Source organism: Eptatretus burgeri, chromosome 3 (genome assembly GCF_056783735.1).
Source record: "Eptatretus burgeri isolate ZD-2024b chromosome 3, Ebu_testis_v1, whole genome shotgun sequence".
In the NCBI taxonomy this organism is placed as follows: domain Eukaryota; kingdom Metazoa; phylum Chordata; class Myxini; order Myxiniformes; family Myxinidae; genus Eptatretus; species Eptatretus burgeri.
The window spans coordinates 104023837-104047473 of NC_140963.1; the positions used below are offsets into that span (position 1 = coordinate 104023837).

Sequence of the window (23637 nt, forward strand, 5' to 3'; positions counted from 1 at the left end):
CCCTGCACTCGTGACTGGCTAACTTCCTCTGTACTTTCACAGCTCGCATACCTGGTCCATTCCTCAGCGATACCATGAGGCTATAACCCTTTGCTCTCACAAGGCATTGTTTTCCAGACATTCTTGTGTATTCTCAACTTCCATGAAAGTGCCTAAACATTTTAAACTTTTGATTGCAATGTTAAGCATCTTTCAGGTGTAATACTTTGCTCTCATTTGGGCTTTTTTGTCTTTACAGATCCTATAAGGACACTACGCCTTGGCTTTTCATCTTTGCGGGGATTTTCGAGCCGCACTTCCCTTACCCGAGATGAGCAGCCAGCTGTCTTAGAACTAGTGGGACATACATCTGCCTCACCACCCACAACACCTGGAATTTCCCTGGCCCCAGCTGCCAACATCTGGTCTGGTCATGAACCAACTGCTTACCACACACTGGAGGAAAGCACTGATCGAAGTTTGGATTGTACTGAACACTCACCGATCTTGTATACATCACCAAAGGCTCAGGAAGAGCGAGTATCAGAACATGGCTCAGAATCCAGCTTTGCAAAATCTAGGTCTGGTATATCTTTGTGGTACATTTAATCATATTTACCCTGTATATTTGCATGTATGCATTTCATTAATTATCTTTCATAGGCCCTCTTCTATTCATTGGGGATCTTTCAGTTTAGTCATGATATGCAGCACCCCTTTACCACTGAGGGATTTTTGCGATAAACAAGTGTACATTCTTGCCTTGCTTGGTCAATAATCCATACATTGATTGATACTTTCAATTTTCAAAATCTATAACCCATTAAATCAAAAACATTTCCTTTAACGCATTAATTTACAGCATTAAATTTGGTTGGTCTGTTTGGTATATTCATCAAGCCTGGTGTTGGCTTTGTGGTTAGGGTGGCTGGCTTGGGATCCAAGGGCCCTGAGTTTGAATCCAGTTGACCACTGAATTAACAAAAGGGGGTTGACTCAGCCTGTCATCCTTCTGAGGTCAGCGAAATGAGTACCAGTGTACTGGTCCCGGTGTATGCCCGGGTTAGAATAGGTGTCCAATATCCCTGTGTGTCGTAAGAGGCAACCAGGGTTGGCGTCAGGAATGGTATCCGGCCATAAAACATTGCATTAAGAAGGGAACCATGATTGCATGGAGCCCACAAATAGTTAACCCCTGCTCAGCAGGGAAAAATGGCTGTAAAAAGGCTGTTTTGTTTGGTATATTAATCTGACCGCATAGCCCATGGTTCAGGAATCCCAGGTTAAAATCCCATGGAAGTACTATGTTAATTTGTTCATTATCTACTCATGTCCTTGTTATTCAAGTAAAGTACATTGGTGTCTCCTAATATCCAAGTCCTGCATGCAATTTGTGTACAAGCTCCACAGATTTGGGTGGGCATGCTTAATGCTTTAATATTGTATTTCAAGTAAATTGCCAGTAATATACTCAATATGCAGATCTATGATTATTTTCATTGACTTTCATATGAGTTTATGGTTTGGGGCAGAAATGTCTGAATAAGCTATAACCTAGCAAGTTGTACTTAAAAATGGGAAAGCAAAATAAATGTTACATAGCAGAATAATATGCACAGGGTAATCATAACATAGGGTAACATAAAAACGTAACCAGTAGGCTACCGTTACAACTTGTGTTTATAATTTGTTTTATCAATAATTCAGAGATATTGGATGTAATTAAATGCAGGCGAATACAAAGTGCTTCAAGAAGTTAATCAAGGAGGTGGTGAAATTAAAAATTTACATTCTTGTATACTTTGTGCTTTGGCAAAATACAGTACCAAGAATAATGATTACAACATTGAATTATGCATTTATCTTCGGTGATTCCATATAAGTTGAAATAAAATGCAAATAAGCAAACACTTTTTGACCGTTTTATAAAGCAAATTTGAATACCTTGTATTTCAACAAAATGCCTGAACATTTTCATCAAAAATAAAATATCAAATAAATAATGCTTCCCTTGAAAAATAAGCTAAAGCAAAAATCATGTTTTGGAAAAGAAACTTAAAAACAAGATGAAGACTCAGCAATAAAATTAAAAAATACTTTGTAAGAACACAAAGAACTGACTCAAGGAAGAAATATTGGTGTAGTGGGATAACCTCTGACTCGCAAAAGCTTTTGCATAAAAACCCCCCAAAAAACAAGAGCTTCTTTTGACTTTTGATGTCACTGATTATTTTTAGTTATATTTATCTGAACAGTACACCTGCTCCTGAGGGGAGTGGCAGGAAGGGTCGTGTTATTATCCTTTCTGGAGTATATAGATTACAGTATATCTAGGATCAGGTCTGTTAGTCTGTGGTCGATGTGATCCGCATATAATGCCTCAAGAACGTCGGGTTTCCTCACTTTCAGCTTGGTGTTCAAAAGCAGTAGTGACTGCTTACAAAGGTAATCATACCTGTTTGTGGTTTATAATATTCTTTACTTCTGGTAGGGGTGCTCCACAAAATGCCTTCTTCTCCTCCTCCTCTTCCCTTTATAAGGGGTGAGGTCCAATGGCACCACGCTTCTGCCTTGCATTGACCACGACACTCCTTCACCTCCCTCTGTCCTCAGCCAATTCACTCCACTCTCTAACCACCACCACTTTATGGATATCCCTCCTCCCACAATCCTCCCATCTCAACCACGGTCTACCTCTTTTCCTCCTTCCTTGCTCCCTCAACCTATCCGCTTTCTTTGCCATTCTCTCTTCCCCCATCCGCACCGAGTGTCCAGCCCATCTCAGCTGGCATTTCACCAATCTCCTCCCACAATTCATTTATCCTCTTTCTATCTACCCTCTTCACTCCCACAATCCTCCTGACCCAGTTATACTCGCAAAACTGAATCCTCTGTTGTTGTCTCTTTGTCAATGCCACCGTCTCCAGACTGTAAAGGTATACCAGCATTGCACATGACATCACTACCTTCCCTTTCAAATTTCTTGATATCTTTCTGTCTGCCATTACTCCCTCCACCCTCCTCCATGCATTCGCACCCACTTGAATCCTCTTCAGCACCTCTGCCTCGGACTTGCACTCCAGGTCTAAAGTTTTAGAACACCCCCATTTTTCCAGTTTTTACTGAAATTTAAGCAGTTCAAGTCCAGTGAATAACCTGAAATGGTACAAAGCTTAGCGGTAAACTGACAGAGGTTAAAAAAAAGTTTAAGTTACCAAAAACTGAAAAATAATGTAAATTTCAGAATTGTTAAAAAAAGGCCCTTTTCAGGCAACAAGTAATGGGTTATCAACTGCAGCTGTTGTGCAGCAATGGAAGTAAATTAAGCCTTGAAAGTTGATGCAAGCAATTCCTGCAGGTATCCCAACTTTTGATGATTAGTTACAAACCCTCTGTCTGTATAAAAGCAGTGTTGGAACAGACTGTGTTGCTTCACCCTCTGAAGCATTATTTGGATAATATTGCACTGCAGGAAGTAGTATATTGCTATCCTAATGGTGAGAAAAAGACAATTAACAAAGGAAGACAGAAAGACCATTATAACCCTAAAAAGTGTTGGTCTTTCCTTTAGAGAAATTGCAAAAAAAGCCAAGGTGTCAGAGAGTACAGTTTCCTACACCTTCAAAAGGCACTTAGAAACTGGAGGAAACTGACAGGAAGAGGTCTGGCAGACCCAAAGCCACAACACAATCAGAAGACAACTTTCTGAGAGTCAACAGCTTGCGTGATAGGCGGCTCACAGGACAGCAGCTTCAAGCACAGCTTAACACTGGTCAAAGTAAGGAAGTCTCAGTTTCACCTGTGAAGAGAAGACCTTGAGCTGCAGGTTTGACAGGTCGAGTGGCAGTAAGAAAGCCATTGCTGAGATGGCAAAATAAGAAAAAGAGGCTTGCCTGGGCCATGAAGCACCACCAGTGGACTACTGAAAACTGGAAGAAGGTCTTATGGACCGATGAATCAAAATTTGAAATCTTCGGTTCATCACGCAAGGTTTTTGTACACCGTCGAGTTGGAGAAAGGATGGTTCCTCGGTGTGTGACGCCAACTTTCAAACATGGAGGAGGAAGCGTGATGATCTGGGGCTCTTTTGCTGGATCCAGAGTCGGTGACTTGCACAGTGTGACTGGCATCCCGAACAAAAAGGGCTACCACAGCATTTTGCAGCACCATGCAATACCTTCTGGTCTATGCCAAGTTGGTCAGGGGTTCATCCTACAGCAAGATAACGACCCAAAACATACCTCCATGCTATGTCAGAACTACCTTAGAATAAAAGAAAAAGACGGGAGGCTTCAAATCATGGAAAGGCAGGTCTCCAGACTTAAACCCCATCGAGCTGGTTTGGGATGAACTGGACAGAAGGGTGAAAGCAAAGCAACCTACAAGTGCAATACATTAGTGGGAACTTCTGCAACAGTGTTGGGAAGAACTTTCCAAACAATATTTGATTTCCATTGCAGAAAAAATGCCACGAGTATGTTTGGCTGTTATATCTGCAAAAGGTGGCTACTTTGATGAGTCAAAAATTTAGATTAAATTTTGTTCAACAAAACGATTCCATGATTTATTTTTTTATCTGCAATTGCTTATTTGTTCTATGCTTTAATTTCAGAGTATATTGAAACATTAAACTGCTAATTTTCAGAAAAACTGGAAAAACGGGGGCGTTCTGAAACGTTTGACCAGTCGCGTACCATCCCCAGTCACTGGTCCTTCCAGATATTCAAACCTATTTCCCTGCCTGATCCCCTTCCCCTCTAACCTGATATTCATTTATTTTCTCTGCTGCCCAAGCCATGTCACCTCAGTCTTCTCTGTACTCATATTCAGCCCATGCTTTCCAAATGCCTCCTTCCACTTCCACAATACTTCCTGCACCTCCCACCCACTCTCCACCCACTCTCCACCCACTCTCCACCCACTGGACGAAACTTGGTGGACATGTTGGGTACGTGACAGGGGCAAGGTGATTTGATTTTGGTAAAGATCTGAATCCAGATCCGGATATGAGAATTGTTTAATTCTCAAAGGCATTCTTCACCATTGAGAGATGGGGCTAAAAACGATATATGGCATGATGTCTCAAAAATTTATTCTTCCTGATATGTTCTATTAGATCAGGCATTACGTGGTGGAGGTATGCGCTCTATCAAGTGCTCTTCGAGTTACTTTTGTTATTAAAAGCGATTTGGGAAAACACCACAATAAGTTATCTATACACCTTAACACGGATTTTGGCCAAGGCAGAAAACCCCCTCTGGGAGAGGGGCAAATTAAATCACTACAACCTCCATCATGTGACCCTTAGTCTTCCTGTCAAGTATGGTTGAGATTGGATAAGTAGCGACCGAATGCATTGTGGTCAGACAGACAGATAGACACCAAATTGTCTACTTTAGGATGATTATATATCTTGCAAAGATGTAAAACATCAATGATACTCATTGGCTTTGCAATGGGATTTTAGTCGTTACTTTCTCTCTTTCACTTGCATATCTGCTATAGATCTCAGGAGAGTTGTGGGAGCCACCGCCGGGCCTCATCTGGTGAAGCCTGTGAGTCAAAGACTTGGGCTGAAGTCTCATACAAGGCTTTCCGCACGCGACACACCAGCTCAGGTACCGGACGTGCCTGGGATCACTTGGTTCCTCATCCACATGTCAGTTCAGGTATAAAAATGCATTTTTGCCTTTTCTTTGCATAACATCCATGACGTGTCACTGAGATTGTACCTTGAATATGCCTTGTTATAGTACTTCCAAATAGCTATAAGTATATTTCTTGCACAAAATAAATTTTAATTCCAACACAAATTTGAAATTTTTGTTTCTTTTTCATAGAATCGTATAGAATGTTAAATGTAATTTTGTATTTTTAAAGACAGTCATACAACCACTTTCCTTCTCTAAAGATAGGGTAAGCTTCCACATTCCATTACAGCATTTTATGATCCACTATTGTGCCATTTTCAACTGAAATTACCGTCTCATGCACCATTTCCTGTAATTGGCATCACAGGCTTCCTCGGATAGTTTACTTTCTTCTTTGTGCCAGCGCGATGCTTTGTTATTGTTTGCAAGATATCTCATTTAATGGCTTGGTGTCATCTTGTGTTCAGCAATTGGTTTAAGCAGCAGAATGAGATTGTAGATGCCGAAAAAGTTTTTTTTTTTTTTTTTTAAACAATGAAGCTCTTATGCTTAAAAAGGTTACATAGACTTATCTTCAGGTAGCCTTTTTCCATTTTATTTTTGTTTTATTCCCTTTATCCTTTCTTTATTTTGCATTCTGCAATGATTTAATTTCCTTTTCTTTTCTTTTTTTCTTACCAAAAAGGCTTTATTTCCATCAATTAAATACACTTCCCATTTGAAAAAAAATCAAGCAAAATTATTGCTTTTACACGTTACAGTGAAAACACAGACATTCAGAGTATTGCTTGATCACATCAAACAGGATGAAGAACAAGGACTAAGCTTGAGCCTTTTGCTGGGGTTTTCAAAGAGTGCATTCATTTCATGGGGAAGTCTCAGAGAGAGGTATCCCCCTTCCTTAAAATGGGGACTGAGGTCCTCTCTGGAAAAAAAAAGTTGGAATTTGTCACCTTTTTGAGAGATCCTTGACATATTATTGGACTGTCCCATGAATACACATATCCCATGAAGGTGGTAGCCTGTCAGTTTGAAGGATGGCAATGTTTTTGAGGTATTAAATTGTCAAGATATTCAGAATATCAAGTTGGAATTTGGATATGAAGAAAATGTTTTTTCCCCATACGCCATATATGCGACGATAAGAAAAGAAGTGATATGGGCATGGAGTCAAACTTTCCATAGTCTAAATGCCTCTGGCCGAAATTGCACATCTCAAAAAGGCCCGAGTCGAAATAGCCTGATGTGTCAAAATATCGTGCTTTGTTAATGTAATCATTGTAAGTTTGTTGGGCTGTGTCCACTCTCAAAACCTAAACATGTCATAAGTTGGCCAAGGAAAAGTGCAAGAGTGACACTACACATCTAGGTTGAGTGAAGAAAAGTCACACTGGTTAGGAAAAGGCAAATTGAGGGGCAGTAAAAGTTTTTTAACTGAAAAATATTAAGCAAAATGCTTCGTACACTTGGGAGTAAAACTATCAGAAAAGAATAATATGATTGCCCTCACACAGAATTTCAACATAGAAGCAGGTGAAAATCCTTGCCAACCGATAGTTGTTTGTCTGTGCTCTATTCTTTTTAAAATGCTGTGTCAAGCAAGTTAGCAGCTGGTACCATTTTTTAAGTCTTTATTACGACTCAGCCAAGGTTTGACTCGCCGACCCCCTCCTCCCTCTCCCCCCTCCCCTTCTAGCCCCCAGACTCAGCAGACCGTAATCATTATGTCAGGTTGCCTAAAACTATACTTTCTCTTAAAGCGATTTCTGTTTCAGCTTTGTCTGTTTGAGCAGTATCTATGATTCCTTTACGTGGACAGAACACAGCCGGGACCGTGTGGGATGCGCTTTTGACGTCACGTGATAAATAAATAAAAAAACAGGTTTGTTTTATTACCAGGAACATTATAATTATTGCTGTTTTAGAAATCTGGGTATGTTTTTCGATGAGTTTGTTTCTAATGTTCTCATCTCAGCAAGGGACGGTTATTGGTTCATGCTGCATAAAGAAGCCATGAGGTGTTACCATGTGAAATTACAAGTCTGATTTCGCTGGGGGAGAGGGGAATGGGGGTTCCTTTGAAATCCACAAGCCCATCCACTACCCTTGCAATGGGCTCGCAAGTCGATGTGAAAGAAACTGTAAAATATCAATTACTTTAAACAGAAATCACCTCATTACTATTCTTCTCTATTATTTAGTTCCATGTTCATCTTTGTTTTTCCTGCCGTTACTGTCTCTGAACATACTGTATGTCTTGCTTTCTTTTCCCTTTGTCCAACCAACTTTACTGCTGCTTTGTTTCTTCATGTGCCTACTATTTTCAGAACATTGTCATCTCAAAGGTAATCCATTTGGTTTTACCTTATTCTTTATATTTCAGTGTTTGTAATGCAACTTTCCACTCATGTTTTCATTAAAAAAAAATTATTTATGAATAAATTTCATCATCCACTCACAAAGACAATGAGTTTTAATGGAGAAATTATAAATGCATATTATCTACAGGGTGATTGCATCACCCCCCCTTCCCTCCCTTTCCCACCACCCACAGTGACACACACACACACACACACACACACACACACACACACACACACACACACACACACACACACACACACAATTACATTTTTTCTGTGAGTAAGCTCACACATGCAATTCTGACAACTTCTTCGCAAAAACAGCCTCAGCCTCTCCCTTCCAACTTTGTCCCATCTTTGCCGCCCCCACCCCAAGCCCATGTCCCCACCCTTCCTCTCCCAACCATAAGGCAGAAATATCCTGCCCACACTCAAGCCTTGAACCCCCCCTCCCGATGTCTCCCCTCCCACCAAAAGTCCTCAACCTCCACCCCCCCCCTTTCTAAGTTGTCCCGTCCTTACTCTCACCCTCTTCCCGCACATAAAAGCAAACAGGCATTCCACATCAAAACAGTGGAATATGTAACATTTTCTGCTCCCCTATCATGTTATTACTGACTTCACAGAAACCTGGCTCACAGTCTCCTGTTCAAGTCAATTTGAGAAAAAGAGTCGGAAAAACAGCAAACCTGCATAACCCCCGCAGTAAACACACTGCTTGAGAGAAAAGGTAACTTTAAGTGATTCTAAACTCTAAAGAGTTCCTAAATTGGCAGCCATCGTATAGAAATTGTGGTTGGAGTCAGGTGAAATGTCCAACTGAACAGGTGTAACTCGTGTACACGCACGGACACACACACACACACACACACACACACACACACACACACACACACACACACACACACACACACACACACACACACACACACAGCTCCTTTTATGGTCTCGATAAGGGAATGTGAAAGGGGAACAGGTCAAAACGAGATACTAAACATGAACGGGGGGGTCAAAACGTGAGGCGAGATTTCTTTGATGTTCTTCAGGCATTAAATGTGAAATGCACAAACATACAGTGTATAAGCACAGCCTCGATTGCTCCCAAAATAAACTAAAAATACCACGGGCGGTGTATAGGCACAAAACGCTGGCTTGATTTATCAATCTCTTAGAAAATACAATTCAGGTTATGTAATGAAGCCAAATCCTGGCTATTGGGTATGACTGGGAAGGGTGGGCAGAGAGAGGGAGGGGCTTGGGACACAATATTTTGAAGCAAACACAGAATTGAGGCATTCGGCCTTCTCATGAGCAGAGTTGGCTGTGGTGCCATTTGAAGTCAGGGAAGGGATGAAAGTGGAGCATACACCAGAGATTTACTTGACAAGTAGTGGGGCTACTTAGCATAACAATTGTGCATTTTGTGAGGAAAGCACCAATTTGGCACACTAGTAGCATATCATATTATGAACAGATTTGGATATTGGGCCATCTCAAAATTTTTGATTGCAGTGGAAAATGGCTGCCACAGCCATCAGCGGCTGAATTTGAGATGGCCCAATATCCAAATCTGTTCATAATATGATAGGCTACTCGTGTGCCAAATTTGGTGATTTCCTCACAAAATGCACAATTGTTATGCTATATTGAGCGAAGTTGCCCCACTTAAGGTGCTGCCAGGTTTTCGAGGGAGACATGTTTGAAAGTTCATTCTTGAGATTGCGGGACAGATATTGTTTTCCGGCTCTCCTGAAATTAGACACATACTTGTTGCAAGCTTTGTGGAATGATCTGAGGTTATTCTGATCCATTTAGAAGTCCTGCCATCCATGTACCCCTCTCTCCCTCTCTCTCTCTCCAAACCTTTCCAGAGAGACCATTCCATGCATTAACTACTCTTTGAATGAAAGTCCGTTCACTAAATTACTGTCCTCACTCTCTTCTTGACTCTCAGGTTGTGGTCCCTGGTCCTATCATGGACTATTCTGCTGAAAAACTATTTTGTACTTATTTTGTCTTTATGTATACAGTACCTCATTATCTTAAACATCCCAATTAAATCCCCTCATAATTGCCTCCTTTCTTATGAATAAATTCGGAAGTGGGAGGGAGCGTTGTATCTATGTACAATGTACAAATAGTATCAAACAGCACTTCGGCACCAGGAGATGCCGCCGTGCGGCACATGGAGACAGACTTGGGAGGGAGCAGTGTACAATAATTGATTGATTAATTCCATAATTAAAATAAATAAATAATAATAGTAAAATAATTAAATCATAATAATCGTAAAATCATCTCTTGATGTAAAATCAAACGAAGGAGGGTATCAAGAGATTAGGGTCTAATCTAAGATATTTCTCAGATGAAAAATAAAATAAATGAGTAATTTATTAATCGATAATAATTAACTCATTAATCAAAAAATAAAAAATACCGTTTTTGCGAAAGCACATCTTCATTCTCATCCCCAAATTTCAGCTTCTTAGCTCAAAGGGTGGCTGAGATATTTCTCGGACAAACAAGAAATAAAGAAAAAAACAAACAAGCAGAGTAAAAACTGAGTACTGTACTCCTTTCCTTTGGCACCCAGCAATGATATCATGCATTGTCTGGATATGGAATTGGGAGGGAGCGGTGTACAAAAACATCACATGGTGGTTATGTAAAAAGCAAATTGAAACTTTGATGAGGGCAGAAAGTGATAACAGCAAAAACTAGAAGAGCATTCGGTGGAGCGCATACCTCCGCCACACAATGCCTGATCCAGTCAAACATATCTGGCCCAATAAATTTTTGAAATATCATGCCAAATGTAGTTTTTGGTCCCATCTCTCAATGATGAAGAATCACTTGAAAAAAATCAATAATTCTCGAATATAGATCCAGATCTTCACCAAAATCTAATCAATTCCTCCTTGTCACACACCCACCTCCCCACCAAATTTCATCTGAATCCATCCACAACTTTTTGAGATATCCTGCACACAAACAAATAAACAAGATCGGCATCCTGCAGAGCACAACACTTGCAAAATCCGTACAAAAATAATTTGACCATAAACATAATTGGTGGTTGAATTCAATGACCTGATGGGCATAACCTGTTCAAATTTCAAGTCAATCGGATGAAAATTGAGGATTATAGAAATTGCACTTAAGTTGTTGACCTTAGGCTGAGGTGAATCTTTTGGCTGATGTTGACCTCAAACAGAATTGGAGGTTGAATTCAATAACCAAATTTGCAGCTCCTATCTAAATTTCAAGTCAATTGGATGAAAATTGACAATTTTATAATTTTGGCTATGTTGACAGTTTGGCCAATGTTGACTTCAAAAATAATTGGTGGTTGAATTCAGTGACCTGATATGCAAATCATATTCAAATGTCAAGTCAATCAGATGAAAATTGAGGATTTTAGAAAACTGACAACATTGTTGACCTTTGGCCTCTGTTGACCTTTTGGCCTCAATAACAATAGGCTTCTTGCTTATGACGAACTCTACCAGGTGGTGAAGTTTTGTGAAGATTGGCTTAAAATTTTGATATGTAAGTGATTGACAGACAGACAAACAGAGAGAATAACGCCCAAGACCAATCATTATACTTGAAAAATCTTCGATTTTCGCAAGTAACAAATAGACAGACAAACAAACAAACAGACGGGGTTTGGGGGGGGGGTGAAAAAAAACTCCATCCACCTTCAGTGGGCAGCGGTAACAAGAGAAAGGGCACACATAATGGAGGAATCAGCAAAATATTTGAAACCGAAACACATCTATTATTTTATAAACAAACCACACTTTTTACCATGCATCGTCAATGTTATGAAATTGGGGAAGATTAAAAACTGCCCACAAATTAAGATGAATTAATAAAAAAATATTGTGTCTTTTTACCAAGTCGAGGTTTGTGGAGGAATTGAATGACAGAAGACGCGTTGGTTTGGATTAACACAAAAAGGCAGAAGGGAACGAGTGACTTTTGACTGGCATAAAACATGATGTTAGTCAAGAAAAGATAGGGTCTGGTGGGGGTTAGTGACAATGGAAATGGAAGATATGAGATAGCTGTGAACTGCAACCTTGTAGTAGTGAAGAAAGGAACATGATTGCACAAACAAAGGAGGGTGTTTGTGCAGGTGGGAAAAGAGAGGGGCATCCTGGTGAGTAGGAAGCCTGGACTTTGAAAGGTTAAGGAGGAAGGGTTACTGGATGAATGAGTTTACCTTGGTAGAGCTGGAGAGGAGTGCATGCATGGTTAAAAGAACAAAGGAAGCAAGAACATATGAGAGACGTATAGAGAAAGACTGCCGACCTTTCTACACGAAGAAAGCAGTCGGTCCTGTGCTACAGCCTCATCATTTCCACAGCTTTTTTTTAATCATTTCTTCATCATTTCCACTCATCATCTCATAATGATGATTTCCACAACATTGCCTGCCAAATGTTTTTTTGAAAAAAGAACGATAAATGTGGTCGGAGGAAAGTATAATGGTTAACAAGAAGACTATTATCTCAAATAAGAAACAAAAACATTAGTAACAAATATAAATCAATCATCATAAAATGAGATGTCTGCTTAGGGGAAAATGCAGAATTTTATTTTTCCGGAGTATCCTTGATAGTGACGAATGCCGCACACATTTATCACTATTCACCTCTTGTTAGTCTTTGACAGTCATTTTGTAGGATTAATCACATGAGTGGCAGTATTCGCCATTTTATTAAAAAGTTTGATTGGAGATCAGCAACCAGAGTAATTTTGTGGAATAATTTTTGTTTGTTGTTTTCTGATATTACCATGCCAAGGTAGGGGTATTTATTCCCCAGTCTTGGTAATACATGGGTGCATTACCATACCATGTCAAGGTTTGCTGCTGTCGTGCACATGTGGGTTATAGCATCTGTGAGTAGCTCAAACCCACATGTACACTTTCCCATCACAGATGCAACCTACCAAGGTTGCTCCAAAATTTACATTGATTAATTTTTCACACCTATCTGAGGCATAAACGTTCATCATACATGTGCAAGACACATATATTGCAGAATATAAACATAATTGTGTGGTTCAAGTCATAATAATGTTGGAATTAAAACATTCAAAAGATGTGTGTTACTTTGGATAGTAGACAAGTTCAACAGTTTAGGTTGGCCTATGACATCCTCATTTGAACCTGTGACTTATGACGTAGGGAACTGAGGTTCATATCCCAAAGATGTATTTGTCCATTGTCTGCTAATGTTCATGTCATTCATGTTAAAGTGCATTGATTTCTACTCATGTCTTTATCCTGTATGTGATTTATGTACAAGCTTCTCTATGAGTCTAAGATCAATGGAAGAAGCAAACAAATAGCAAACAAATTATGCGAGATAAAATATTAGGAGCTGTAGTCTCGGATCCTTAAAGGAATCTTGTCTGTCCATGTATTTGATTTTGATTGGATGGACCATACTCTTTCTAGAGCATTGGTGTCGACCAAGCAGTTTGTTGGCAAGGGTTATACTTGGTGGTTTGCCATTGCCTTCCCAACACTGTTTCTCCATGCTCTATCCTAAGGAAGGAGCACATACCTTGTTTTAAAAAGTGTTTGGTTATGACTCAGCCGGGGTTCGAACAGCCGACCTCCCAGACTCGGAGCATACATTCCAATGAAACAGAAGACCGAAAAGGAAACTGAAGAAGTAAAGAGCAAAGATGGAGTCATTGGGTGGAACCTGGATAGGATTCGAGTTTCAGCCACTACTCCACAACCCTCAAACCCATCCAGGCGCAACCAAGTGAGCCTTCAATTTTTTTTTTTCGAGAAAAAACAAAAACAAAAGAGGAATAGAGAGTAAAAGAGATGAAAGAGAAGAAAAAGCAAGAATTAGAATGAATAAAGAGAATTGTGGGGAAAAAAAAACATTAGAAATAAGTGTGGAGGGAACAAAGAACAAAGATGTTGGGAAGAACCCAGACAGATAGATTTCGCAGTTACTCCCAGGCTCAAATGCAGCAACATGTAAAAGCTATCAGAGGTCCATCAGCGGGGAAGCACAATCCACACAGCATCAGGATATTGCACAAACATAATGAAACAGAAGACCAGGATGGAACCCAAAGAAGAAGATTAATGAGCAAACAAACAAAACGCCATAACCATTACACCACTGAATCTGGTTGTCCATGTATGTATGTATGTATGTATGTATGAAACATTTGCTGTGATATGGGCCTAAACAGTTGGCTCGAGATTGATAAACCATGGTCTTTTTGTGACCTGCTTTGTATAACAATGCACAAGTCCCTGTATGAGTCTAAACACAACATACTGTAATCTCAAACATAAAATATGCTTGCATATACTGCAATGTGTCAGAAACGAATCTAAACAGTTTCTAATTTAATCCTAAAAGACATAAAGGGTGTTTTGTCAACATGTCAGATGGCATTTCTTGATCAAGAGTCACCATACTGTCCAATAAAAATGACGTGGCGCAGTTTGTCATTTTTAACATGAAATAGGCAAAGCCTTGAAACGAACGAAACCCATTAGAATTACCCTTTATAAACATATAGAATTACACTTTAGAACCCTTTAGAATTAAACTCGGTGTATCGAAAGGTTCTTCTTCCTAATTTTTGATGGACAGCCAGATGGATGGAAGGAACGACATTCCAAATATTGAAGCAGCTCCACTGCTCAAAAATAGACTGATATCGCACTAACGCTATTTTTCGGTCTTCATTATTTGACAAAAGGAAAATATATAATTTCAACGTTTTGAACTACACATTTTCCAACCAAATTACACATTTTCAAAAAATTGTCTAAGCACCTGTTTCTGATGGAACACTCTCTTTCACCTGCTGAAGTTTTCAATTCTAATCGACTTTAAATGAAATGCATCTTCGACACAGTCATACACAAAAATATATACATGTATTTATAAGATTTTCTTTTTCTTTCATGATCTTTCAAGCGGTATCATGTAACCCTGTGTCTGAAAATTTTTATTTTTAACGATATATAAACTTGAAAACTCCATCAGGATACAGATGATAGACATTCTCTGTATAAAGAAAAATAAATAAATGCACCTTCACATTCTGTGGTGGAGTTGACTCAACAAATATTCAGAGGAACCTTATTCCCATCATCTGTCAAATGTAGAATCAGCCATTTGCTGGTGTGACAAAAGGTGCAGTAACTGCACAGTGTGAGCGATTTGCGATGAAGTATCATGTGTGTGGCAAGGCCACGAAAAACAAGGCTGTTAGAAACCGGCAATCTGTCATGCATGGCACGATTGAAAACACAGCAGTTTTGCTCTCCCGTGGTGCTGACAGAGAACAGGCTGATACAGGCACTTTTCACCAGTGTCGCTGATGCACCCGATGCTTACCATAACTTATTTGTTGGAGAATTATTGTGGGAAAACTTTGCTTCTTATTTTAATTGGCTAATTTGAATATAACTGGGTGAATTTGAATCTTATTTGATTGTGGTACTGTTATAAGTGAGTCCATTTTTTTTTTATCAACCCATTAAGAATGTGTTGATATAAAAAGTGTTTTTATTCAATTACCTTTTATTAATTGTTTGCTGTGCTTTGTGGAATAATTTTTGATACATTGTTGTTGCTATCAAGTTATGTAGGTGTATCCGTATAACATTAAAATGTGGAGTGTTAAGGCATATTTTTGGATAACCATATGAAAGACCAAATACTGCATTGGACTTATTAGAAGAAACCCGAATAATCAAAGAGCAAAGATGGAGTCATCAGGAAGAAACTGGATAGGATTCAGGTTTCAGCTGCTGCTCCTTCACCATCAAACCCATCCAGGCGCAGCGAAGTGAGCCCGATTTAAAAAAAAAAAAAAAAAAAAAAAAAAAAAAAAAAAAAGCCAAGTGATCCTCAGGTTACATTGGACCCAACAGGTAAGCATGGGGAAGTTGAATTGGTGCAAACCAAAAAAGAAACAAAAAAACTATACATTCCTGTATATGCATACTTTAAGAATGAAGTACCTCTGCAAATCTTTGCCAGAAAACCATTATGGTAAGAATCAGAAAACTTGGAAGGACCAGGATATGAAGCCCGTTTCCTGGGTCAATGGTGATTTAATGGATAATGCCACTGTTTGTTTTTTTATTTTCAGGAGTGAAAAGTTTTTGGTTTTTTTTCAGGAAAAAAAAAGAAAGAAGAAAAAATTTTCAGGAGTTTTTCTTTTTTCTTTTTCTTATGTTTTTTTTTCTTTTCTTTTTCTCTTTTCAAAGGGCGGAGGAGCTCCTTGTGAGCCAACGGCCATCCATATCTAGTGCCGAACTGGGTCTGCGGACGTCCTCCTGCAGTTTGGTTACTTCTTATTAGGAGGTTGGTGGCAGGATTTGTACTCCGGCCACCGTAAAACCCTTCATTCCGCAAAACACAAAAACGCAAAGAAATCTGAAAACCGACTCCATGGGAGTACCTCTTGTGCAGCTTCCCTTCGCAGGGCAGCTCACCGGATGACGGGATTGGGGCAAAGCCTTCGGGACCCCCAATCTTTGTTGATAGGAGGGAAACCATGGAGTAACATTCCCGGGTCAGATTGCGGGAGAGTGTCGGAGTGGCGCTGAGGTGTCGTCCACCAGAGTGCGGTCTCCTTGGGTTAACCTGAGGCGGTCCCTCCGGGTGGGTGCCTGGAATGTCCTATCCTTAAGAGAGGATGATCATCTGTCTCTGTTGACATCGGTATTGCAGCGCTCTCTGAGGTTCGGAGACCTGATTGCGGCGAGATCATGGTGGGTGGTTACACCTACTATTGGTCTGGTCGCTCTGATGGTTACCATTCCCAAGGAGTTGCTGTAGCAGTATCCAATAAGCTGACCAATGATAATTGAGGTAACACCGGTCAATGAGCGTATTATGAGATTAAGGATTCGTCACTCCTTCGGTGACATTTCCCTGATCTCTGTTTATGCTCCGACTGAGGCGAGTGACCTCACCGTGAAGGACACATTCTACGCCACGCTCGAGGATGTGGTTGGTCAGTGCCCCAGACGAGATACACTTCTAGTCTTGGGGGATTTCAATGCATCGACGGGAACTGATAGGGATGGTTATGAGACGTGTGTTGCTCCCCATGGGTCAGGAACCGTGAACCAGAATAGCACTAAGTTTCTTGACTTTGCAAGAAGTCAAGGACTTAGGGTGGCCAGTGCATGGTTTCAGCAACCACAGGCTCATCGCTGGACTTGATATTCCAACGCTGGCGGTGTGGCAAAGGAGATTGACCATGTCTTCGTTGAAGGTCGCTGGAGGATGATCCAGAACTGCAGGGTCTACCGGAGTGCTCAGTTCCTCAATACTGACCACCGGCTTGTTGTAGCATCTCTGAAGTTGCACCTTAAATCCAGGAAAATGGTACCATCCCAGCCTAGGCTGGATGTTGGCAAGCTCAAGGATGAGAGGGTAGCTGAGGAGTTTGCGAACGAGCTGAGTGGAGATTTGGGGGGTCAGGGTGCTTTGGGAGGTCCTGCAGAGTTGTGGAGTGCCTTTAAGACCACCGTCCTTGATGTTGCCGGTGGATGTCTTGGAAATCACCGAAGGACAAAGAAGAATTTTGTCTCTCAAGGGACACTGGATACCATTGACCAGTCGCAGGGCCAGGCTGAATGGCAGAGCTGAGCTGTTCAGGGAGCTGAGGCGTAAAACGATATGTGCACTCAGGGTGGACAAGGAGGCCAATGTGCGAGGAATCTGTGAGGGGGTAGAGCATCACCTGTGGTCAAGTGATTGTTGTCCTGCTTACAGTGGAATTCGCGCATTGCGTTCATCCAAGCCCATCCCTCGGTGTACTGCAGCTTTTGCAGAGGGTGGTAGGCCCTTGACAGAGAGTCCGAAGTGAAGGCCCGCTGGGCCGCTTACTTTGTGCGGTTGTACCAGGCTGATCCACCAGCTGTCGAGTTGGATGTCAGGGGTGTGACAATCCCTGTTGCTGACCCTCCAATCAACTGTGGTCTACCTTCACTTGCGGGAACACAGCATGCGGTGAACCGGTTGAAATGGGGTGAAGCTCCACGGATCTGTGGCATCCATGCTGAACTTCTCAAGGCTGGTGGAAATGCTGCACTCGTGTTGTTTAATGGAGTTCTGTGCTCTGTCTGGAACACAGGCATCATCCCAACTGACTGGAAGAGGGGCCTTGTTGTCCCTCTCTGGAAAGGGAAGGGTGATCGCCAAGACTGCAACAACTACCGAGGGGTGACGCTGCTCTCAGTGCCGGGCAAGGTCCTTGCTCGGATAATTCTTGATAGGGTTCTCCACCAACTGTTTCAGCACCAGCTTCCAGAGCAGTTAGGCTTTACACCAAAGAGGTCAACGATTGACCGTATTCTTGCTCTTCGGGTACTCACCGAACGCAGACAAGAGTTTCGGCAAGGGCTGCTTGCAGCCTATTTTGATCTCTGTAAAGCGTTCGATTCAGTGAATCGGGATGCCCTCTGGAGGATTCTTGGTCTTCGTGGGGTGCCACCAAAACTGATCGATCTGATGTCTGAACTCTACTCTGGTACTGAGAGTGCTGTGAAGTGTGGTGGTACCATCTCTGACTTATTTCCAGTTGTTACTGGAGTTCGTCAGGGATGTGTACTTGCCCCCACACTTTTCAGCACTTGTATGGACTGGATTTTAGGGAGGTTGTCGGAGAGATCAAGTTGCGGTGCATCGTTTGGGAATGTCAAGATCTCGGACCTTGATTTCGCAGATGATGCAGTCATCTTTGTGGATACTTTACATATCCTTTTGGGGGCCCTCGAGGTGCTGAATGCGAAGTCGGAGCCACTGGGGTTACGGGTCTCCTGTGTCAAAACTAAGATCCAGGCTTTCAATGACATCTTGGATGCTGCTGTCCTGTCTGTGCCTGTTTGTGGTGAGGATGTTGAGGTCGTGGAGAGATTCACTTACCTTGGCAGTGATATTCATGTCTCTGCTGGCTGTGAGTCAGAGGTCAATAGACATCTGGGTCAGGCCTGGGGCGTCATGTATTCACTGGATAATGGGGTGTGGCACTGCCGGTACCTGTGCGGGAGGACAAAAGTCCGAGTCGTCAGGTCCTTGGTGCTTCCAGTCTTGCTCTATGAATGCGAGACTTGGACTCTGACCAAGGATCTGAGATGGACTTAATTCCTTTGGTACCAGGTCTCTTTGGAGAATCCTTGGCTATCGCTGGTCAGACTTTGTGTCCAACGAGCGGTTGCTGAGAGAGACTCAAATGAGATTTGTTACCTGCATAGTCCGTGAGTGTCAGCTGCGGCTGTATGGACATGTGGCTCGTTTTCCTGACGCTGATCCTGCTCACCAGATTCTCTCAGAGAGGGAGTCTCATGAGTGGAGGAGGCCAACAGGCTGACCACTTCCTCGTGGTTGCAGTCGGTTTATCGGCATCTCATGGAGATGGGGATGGGCCACGCATCTGCCTGGGAGATCGCCAGATGGAGGCCCATGGAGTACCGGCGGAAAGTGGACGCAGCGACGCGCTTTTCTGGCGCATGCTCCCATACCTGACCTGACCTGAGTGAGTCTCATGGAAGAGCAAAGTGGAACTGACAATGGGACAAACATTACGGGAATAGAAGAACAGCAAAGGAGGAGAATAAATCGGGGTGGAAATGGAAACTGAAATTTGGATAGGAAAGATAATGCAGGTAATCATCAGGAGGAGAAGTGACAAGATCAGGAGTCAGAATTGGGGGTGACAAGATGATGGTGCATGGCTTACTTGAAGTCCCGGATGGAAGAGAGAGAGAGGGAGAGGGAGAGGGAGGGGGAGAGGGAGAGGGAGAGGGAGAGGGAGAGGGAGAGGGAGAGGGAGAGGGAGAGGGAGAGGGAGAGGGAGAGGGAGAGGGAGACGGAGACGGAGACGGAGACGGAGACACCCTCTGGAAGGTGGTTCTATAGATTGGAGAAGCGTGGAATAAAAGTGTTGAGGTATGTCGTCAGCCTGCATTTTGGAACTTTAACAAGGAGAGGGTTCCTGAAAGAACACATGCATGCTGGAGAAGTTGGGGAGAGTTGGAGGATGAAGAGAGCAAGTGGAGCAATGTTGAAGAATATACTGTAAAAAAATAGAGACCACTGACCTTCCTGTGCTGGGAGAGCAGTAGACCCTGTCGTTTGGCATCATGGGAGATTATAATAATATTGAGGACTTTAAATTCCACAGAATCCAGGAGATACAAATGTGATACTCGTGTGCCAGCCTGTAGTGGGAGCTGTATTCCATTGAGCTACAGATAATGGCCTTGTAGACTGTGAGTAGCTATGATTTTTCCAAGGAAAGACTTGTGTTTACTGAGGATGTCCAGTCTGTAGCTGACTTTAGAAGCCAGCTTTGTTGTGGGGTCATCTCAGAAATTAGTGGCTGATGGGGAAGCTGAGAAGTTCAAAAGACTGACTCTCTTCCAGTGGATTACCAAGGAAATAGATAACTTGGTTTGCTTGATGATTATTCTGGAGCGATAGGGTGAGATTGTGACATTTTCTGAGATTGAAGAAAATGTTCCATTTATCAGACCAGAATTTAATAATTTCCAGATCAGCAGAGATATGCAGCTGCTTTCTGCCAAACAGAGGGATTGGGGGTACTAGGTGACACAATTACCCTGAGGCTCAATAAGTACTGGAGATGGAGAATGCTTGTGGCAGCAAGGCATACTGGTGACGGGGCAGGCATAATAGACAATATTATAGAAAGCGAGGCTTTCTTTAAGTATATCAGGGGAAAAGAACAGGTTAGGACCAGTGTGGGTCCTTTGAGGAATAGCACTGGGAAAGTGGTTAATGATGAAAGTGGGATGGCAGGTTTATTAAACAGGTATTTTTCTTCAACTTTTACACAAAAACAGTCAGGAGAATTGCCAATAGCTGAGAGTATTGACGAAGGACGTGAGGAAGGGCTTTTACAGAAGATCCAGGTTGGAGTGCAGGAAGTGAAGGAACAGCTCGGTAATCTCAGGAGAAGATAAGGCTCCGGGTTCAGATGATATGCAACTGAGAATATTGATGGAGGTGTCTGAGCAGGTAAGCGATATGTTAACGGATATTTTCAATCGTTCCCTGGAGTCAGGACAGGTACCGGAGGATTGGAGAGTGGCAAATGTAACACCATTATTAACCTCCGCCATCTTCGAAGATGGATGGAGGTTACTGTTTTCACCCCTTTCTGTTTGTTTGTTTGTTTGTTTGTTTGTGAACAGTATTACGGAAAAACTCCTCGATGGATTTCGACGAAACTTGGTGGGGAGTTAGGTATGGTCCAAGGATCATGCCATTAAATTTTGGACTTGGTCCCCCCCCCCCCCAAAAAAATTCGTTACACCAATTTTTTTTTTGCATTTATACATGTTTTAAGTGATTTCCAACCCCCCCCCCCCCGCCAAAAAAAAGAATTGTTAGTGAAAATAAACAAAATTTTGCAACTTTTTTTTCAAAAAAATTTCGATTTTTTTTTTTGTTTTGCATTTCGACATTTATAAGTGATTTCCAACAAAAAAACATGCCAAAATTATAATTGCGGCTGATTTTGGAACTTCAGGTGGATATACCTACGTAAATCAATTTCTGTCTCAAGGAATCTAGTTATGACGAATGAATTGAGTATGTAAAAGTTAAAAGTAAAAGGGAAAGTTGCAAACTATAACTCTGTGAGCACTGTTGACGTCAAATTGAATGAATAGGATATCAGGTTCATTTGAGTGACCGAGTAGTATTGGCGGCGGAGGTTTTGCACTCTACCGAGTGCTCCCCCTCTAGTTTAAGAAAGGATCCAGAGAGGAATTGGGAAGCTATAGATCTGTTAGTTTGACTTCAGTTGTGGGGAAAGTGTTTGAGACATTAATTAAGGACCAGATGAGGAACCATTTAAATAGGTACAAACGAATTGAAGGTAGTCAGCATGGGTTTACCAAAGGTAGTTCCTGTTTTACAAATCTTTTGGAGTTCTATGAAGCAGTGTGTGATTGGGTGGATGATGGAAATGCAGTGGACATAGTATATCTTGACCAGTGTTTCTCAAGGTGGGGCATGGCAATATTTTGGTGGGTCATGAGGATTCAGAATTAATGAATCAATATATGATCGCTTTCATAGCTTTGCCTTTTAAATATATATATGTAGTATATACTGTAGTATCTTCAATCATGGTGGGGCGTACAGTTTTTTTGAAAATGAAAGTGGGGCATGGGACAAAAAAGGTTGAGAAACACTGATGTAGACTTTAAGAAGGCATTTGATAAGGTACCACATCGGAGGTTGTTCGCCAAAGTGAGGGCTTGTGGAGTCGCTGGTCAGGCAGCTAATTGGATTGCAAACTGGCTTAGTGGTAGGAAGGAAAGAGTTGCTGTGAGTGGGAGGATGTCTTGCTGGGAGGATGTAAGTCGCGGGTACCTCAGGGATCAGTACTCGGATCATTACTATTCATTATTTACATCAACGATTTGGATAGTGGGGTGAAGAGTAAGCTTTCCAAATATTCAGATGACACAAAGCTTGGAGGTGAGGTGGATTGCAGAGGGGGTGGTGATCATATTCAGGAAAGTATTGATACTTGTATAGATTGGGCAAAAGATTGGCAGATGGAATTTAACCTGAGCAAGTGTAAGGTGTTGGGGATGGGAAAGAACAATGAAAATAGAGATTACAGGATGCAAGGGGTAATTTTGGAGCGTGTCACACAGGAGAAGGATCTGGGGGTGGTAATGGATATGGGAGGTAAGCAGGCAGCACAGTGTCAGGCAGCTGTAGGTTAAGCAAATCAGGTTTGAGGGTGTATAGTATTCGGAGGGGGAACATTTATAAATCAAAAGAGGTGGTGTTAACATTGTACAATAATTTAATGAGGCCACATCTAGAATATTGTGCAGTTTTGGTCACCACAACTCAGGAAGGACATAGATGCCATAGAGGGGGTTCATTGCAGGGCTACGAGATTCATTCCGGGCCAAGCTCGACTCAGCTATGAGGAGCGGCTGAAGGAGACAGGGCTTTATTCACTGGAAAGGAGGCGGATGTGAGGAGATATGATGGAAATGTTTAAGATAATGAAAGTTAAAGATAAAATATGTGTAGATGAATTATTCAACAGAGTAGACAGTGATAGAACCAGGGGCCATAGTCTGAGAGTAAAGAAGAGAAGAGTTAAGATGGGAGCAAGGCAGGGGACTTTCACTCAGAGAGTAGTTAATGCATGGAATGGTCTCCCTGGAAAGGTCGTGACAGCAGAAAAAGTAGACAAGTTTAAATTAGAATTAGATAGGGACCTGGAGGTTATGGAGATGGAGGGGTGTAGGGATGTTTATAGGACTTTTCAGTAGTTTGAGCATTGATGGGTGATTGTGTGCCTGTGTACGGAGTGCTGTTGGTGTGGGTCTCATCAAGGGGTGTTGTGTGGTTTGATGTTGTATGTTTTTAACCAAGCCCATGCCCCATCCCCCGAGGGGAAGAAAAAAAACTGCAAAAACTTAAAAAAAAAAAAACATATATATATATATATATATATATATATATATATATATATATATATATATATCGATAAATAAAATTAAATTAAAATAATGTTTTTATTTCTTTAATAATTTTTTTTTTTTGCATTTTCTTCCTTGGATCTTG

At 41.5% G+C, this 23637-nt stretch overlaps 1 protein-coding gene and 1 pseudogene across 4 annotated transcripts in view; one reads left to right on the forward strand and one right to left on the reverse strand.

Annotated features, from left to right (window-relative positions):
• The window catches only part of KCNH6 (potassium voltage-gated channel subfamily H member 6), a 556858-nt gene that overhangs the window by 246992 nt on the left and 286229 nt on the right, over positions 1–23637 (forward strand). For 3 of the 4 annotated variants that reach the window (XM_085874776.1, XM_085874773.1, XM_085874777.1), the window contains exons 4-5: positions 239–560; positions 5485–5648. In XM_085874776.1, the coding sequence (XP_085730902.1) occupies positions 239–560; positions 5485–5648 (486 nt within the window). The remainder of the gene's footprint in view (positions 1–238; positions 561–5484; positions 5649–23637) is intronic. The other variant, XM_085874774.1, reaches the window with a different exon arrangement.
• Positions 1–23637, reverse strand: part of LOC147030570 (uncharacterized) — a 161132-nt pseudogene that overhangs the window by 23706 nt on the left and 113789 nt on the right.